General features: G+C 34.4%; 1 protein-coding gene across 1 annotated transcript; it reads right to left on the reverse strand.

Moving 5' to 3' along the window:
- Positions 1-114: 114 nt before the first annotated feature.
- Positions 115-2,987, reverse strand: LOC142541700 (glycerol-3-phosphate acyltransferase RAM2-like). The gene is made up of 2 exons (XM_075648168.1): positions 2,047-2,987; positions 115-1,240 (listed from the first exon to the last, which is right to left on the reverse strand). Exons 1-2 carry the CDS (start codon positions 2,656-2,658, stop codon positions 338-340), a joined length of 1,515 nt encoding a protein of 504 aa, XP_075504283.1. The 5' UTR covers positions 2,659-2,987; the 3' UTR covers positions 115-337.
- Positions 2,988-4,823: the final 1,836 nt, after the last annotated feature.

The following is a 4,823-nucleotide window of genomic DNA, read 5'->3' on the forward strand; positions in this document are numbered from 1 at the left end:
CATATGATGTCATTATTATTACTCAAAAATACATGACATGGTTATCTCAATTGGGTTTTGGTCAAGAAAATGAAATATGGAAGAATTTTTGCCCGCCGGTTCAAATGCTAAATACATGAGAGGAATTATTAAAACTGGAGAAAATATATTTCCTTTATACGTACGTACCATTATTCTTCTTGAATAACAGAGAGACAATTCCTATGTGTTGAGTACACAATGTATTACATTAATCTTCATTCTAGCGTTCATATCAGACAATACAAAAATATAAAAGTGAGTCAATTTTTTTGAGGAAGATTTGTTCTCAAAATTTATTCATATCCTTTCCAATGGCTTAGCAACCCATGATTTTATCCGACTTGATCCTTGCAGGCTTCTCCACTACCGTGCCATCATTTCCTGCTAGCGCTCGGTATTTGTCCTTTCTTGTAAAACTGGTGCATTCGTACGAAAGAGTAGCGGCGATCACACGTTGTATATAATTAGCCACTTCATGGCTCGATTTCCCGGCTCCAAATGTCAGCTCTCGCGGCAGCTTGTTCAAGAACGTCACCTCGTAAGCTGGGCTCGGGTTCATGAAAAAGTAAAACGGGTCCATTCCCTTCCACCCACGCGCCGTCGTGCCATGGAACATGCTCATACGGTTAACCATGGCCACCGGAACCAACTCATCTGTGAGCTCAGCGAAGAGGGAGCTGAACCTGAGGAGGAATGGCTCACGGCAGGTGGTGCCCTCTGGGCAAAGCGCGAGGTCCCCTTCTTGCAAAAGCTTTTTTATCATCGCAGCATCGGTGGCACGGTCACGGCTGAGGCGTACGGTTTTGATGGGAGAGATGATTTCCGAGAGTCGAGACACGGAGTACGTGACGGCGGGGATGGGGCGGCCGAGTGCAGTGGAGAGGAAAATAGGGTCTAGGAGAGTGCGGTGCGAGCAGATGAAGAGAACACCGGATTCACCGGAGCATTTATTAACCGGCGGAGGAGGAGTCCCCTTGACTGTGACGCGGACGCCTAATGCCCAGAAAGCGTGGTAGACTAGTGGCATAGGGAGGAGGGAGCCGGCGGCGATACGTAAGCATGCCAGGAGGAAGCCAGCTGGGATCCAGAGGATGATTAGTAGAGCCATGAAAGGGCTCGGCTTCTGCACCAGCCGGCCGTCGTGGAAGATGATCGGCTTCGGGAGTTTGTCACATGTCACAGCTTTTACTTCTGGCTTTGGTGGCACCAGATAACCTTCCTGCATTATTTAAATGATTATAATAATTTATCAATTGTAGATACTTTAATACTTTATTGATAAATTTATTAAAAAAATCATATCGATCACTAATAAAAACATGAAATTTTTTTTTTTCCTTTTTCTCCAACTTTGTTTCGTCTATATTATCAAAATTGAATTTTAATACATATATTTTATTTTTTGACAATTTTGATAATTTATGTTGTATTTATAGTATTTTTACATGAAAGTGCCTGTACGACACTTGATTCACCAAATTTGTGTCACAGTTAAATCAGAAACACTATAAAAATAATTAAAATTGACAATATCATTTCGAGGAATGATATTTTTATCACTTTATATATCATACTATCAATTATTGTAAATTTTTATTTATATCAACTAATATTATTAGTTATTTGTAATGAAATATTATATTTCATCCACCAAATTTTTTGAATAACTTCTCGAAACATAAGCTCGGGAAAAATAGAAATTTTCCTTACAAATTGGAGTTCTTTTTCATGATTTCAGTTTCAGATTTAATTATAATGTACAATTTTGTTTAAATGTAAAACATATAGGATTATGTATTCGTCTGATAATTATATTTTTGTTAATCAAGTTAAGTTCGCACTACAATATCTCAAGTTAGAGATTTTTATGAAAATTTAGTGGAAACGTAAAATAATACTGATAAATATTACTTCTCTAAAATTATAGAACTTGTAATAAAACTTTTATTATTAAAATAAATCTTACGATTGGCTTTACTGTTTATTATCTTATATATTATGTTTAATAAAAAGAAAATCGCAAACCTGGCATAACTCCATGAAAGGAATATCAGTATGCCGATCACCCAACCCAATTTCCGGTTGTTTCTCCCCGAACGCTGCCTTCAGCGCGTCCGCTTTATTTCTTCCGACCAAGACCCCTGGTTTCTCCACTAGCCCGGTCGCCCTTCCTCGGTAGCTCAGTATCTCAGTCCCCAGCACCATATCCGCCCCCAAGTATTCCTTCAAAAACGCCTCCACCATAATTCTAGGATTCGCCGTCAGCACACATCGCCTCCCGCAGGCTGAGAACACCCGCCACGACTCCGGGTGCAAGTCTTCTGAGTAAAACTTTGGCAGTACCGCCCGCGCCACTGATTCAATATCCGAAACCCTCATTCCCGCAAAAGTCGCGAAGATGAGGACTCTGATTCCGGCGGATTCGGAGACTAGATAGTAAAGAAACCCGGCGAGTGGGGTGAGTAGAAGCAAGAAGAGAAGCCTTAAAATCCCACCAACTTCGAAAGAAACTAATGCAAAATAAGGGAAAGAGCTTCTTCCTCTCAGCAAGGTTCCATCCATGTCTGCAACAACTGTATCCTTCTCCCTTCCAATGGACGCGCAATCCTCGACACTTGGAAAAGATGTATCGGCCATCGATATATCGAAATCTTTGAGGCAAAAAACTAATCAATTAAAGGGATAAAAGGAAGCTGATTCTTGACAACCCAAGATCTATCTGTCAATTAATGCTCTCCAGGTCAGGTTCAGTTGGAGGATAAAGTTGGACGAAGGCGTGTATATATATATATATATATATAAGATTTACAGTGTATTCTCGCATTGAAGAGTGGTTGATAAAGAGACAAAAACGTGAGCATTTGAATGACAACGATTGGCGCCGAAGAGATATAGAATTTGACAACTTGAAGAGCTTTCCATGGAATTTGGTGATTTCTTGTTTTCTGGAAGAGGGACTGTGTGTTGTCGTTGATTGTGATATTTTTCTTTGGAAGAATCGTCGATTTGTATATACGTCTCTAGGTTTCGAAGATGTTCCTGTTTTGTGGCATTTGTGAGTGTTAAAAACTAGGTTAAGAGGACAAAACAAGTGTCTTTAGTGTTCGTATGTACACTTTGCATGAACTTTCCGCAACGTAAAAAATTTTGTTTTGTTTTTGTTTTTTTTTATATGAAGGAAAAGAGTTTTGTTTCCTCTACTTGATTGTTTATTTTTTGGTTTTGGTTCACCAGGTACTCAAAATTTGGTTTTGGTATAATGATTTTGATTTTTTTATTTTATTTTATTTTGATTTTATCCGAGTGCTAATATGAAACCGAAAAATACAAATGTTACATAGGAAAATGACGACGTGTTCGGTTTCATATCGACATTTGAACCAAAATAGCTATAAACTAAAAGCTAATGCACCAAAACTAATGTTTGACAAAAAAAATATTTTTTCAGCAAAAATTTACCCTCATTTTGATTAAGCCAATTGTTCCATTTAAATTGGTTGTTCCGATTATTTAGGTTCGACTAATTTTATTGAATTTGATTTTAAAAAAATTTATTTATCACATGTTAAAAATAATAATATATATAGCTTCTCGAAAATTGAAGAATTAAATATGTATTTAGTTTGGTGGTCGATATTAATACACTAAACACGATAAGTATTATGTAATTGTCTTAGACTAACACAATCTAAAATTTTGATATTAGATAGTGATTATCAGCCAAAAAATTAATCGACATACATTGTATTTAAGAAAGTTTTTTCAGAATTAAAGAAAAAAATAATTTCTTATTTTTTATTTTTTTATAATTATATTAATTTTTTGTAATTTAAATATCTTTTCATTTTTTATAATAATTAATTTTTAATAATATCATCTCCTACATCGCTCTGATTAAATACTAGTTTTTAATAAAATACAGCTTCATTTGGGAGCATCCGAATAAAGAGAGAAGAAAAAATTGAAGGAAAGTTTTAAAAAATTTTTTTTTGAGGTTTTTTGTAGTAATAAAAAAAAGTAAATTGAAGGAAAATATTCTCCAACAAAACGGAAATTTTTTCCTCCTGAAAGTGGGAGGAAATGGAGAAACACAAAGGGAAAATCTGAATATATTATTTAATATTTTCTTATCATTTCCCTCCAACTCCCAAACAAAAGAAATTCATTTTTTTTATATTTCAACTCCCAAATAAAAAATACGTAATTTCTCTCATTTTTTTCATTTTTTTTTTCAACTTCCAAACTAAGCCTAAGAGTATAAATAAATATTTGACGTTTTATCTAAGTAATAAATATTTAGGTATTTGTAAGATCATGAACATCGCTTTTTTAATGGACCACGCATTTTTCGAGTAAATAATTTAATATTTACTTATATTTTTATAAGTAAATTTATTTTGAAAGGCAATCGAGCAAAAATGTGATGGATGAGTTAATATTTTTTAATTTTTTTAAAAAACTTATTACTTAATTTTGTCATATCAGCAATGTTTTAAAATTTACTTTAATAATGTCAACACTAGAATTTCTTATTTTCATGTTGTATAATTAGTTTTTTACTGATTTTAAACTTAAATTAACTGTAGATTGAATTTATATCTAATAAGACAAAAATTTGCGTGAGACGGTCTCACGGGTCATATTTTGTGAGATGGATCTTATTTGGCTCATCAATGAGAAATTATTATTTTTTATTGTGAATGTCGGTATTGTTGACTCGTCTCACAGATAAAGACTTGTGAGACCGTCTCACAAGAGATCTACTAATCTAATAAAATGAGTTTATCATGATACATGATTTA

Source organism: Primulina tabacum, chromosome 4 (genome assembly GCF_025594145.1).
Source record: "Primulina tabacum isolate GXHZ01 chromosome 4, ASM2559414v2, whole genome shotgun sequence".
In the NCBI taxonomy this organism is placed as follows: Eukaryota; Viridiplantae; Streptophyta; class Magnoliopsida; order Lamiales; family Gesneriaceae; genus Primulina; species Primulina tabacum.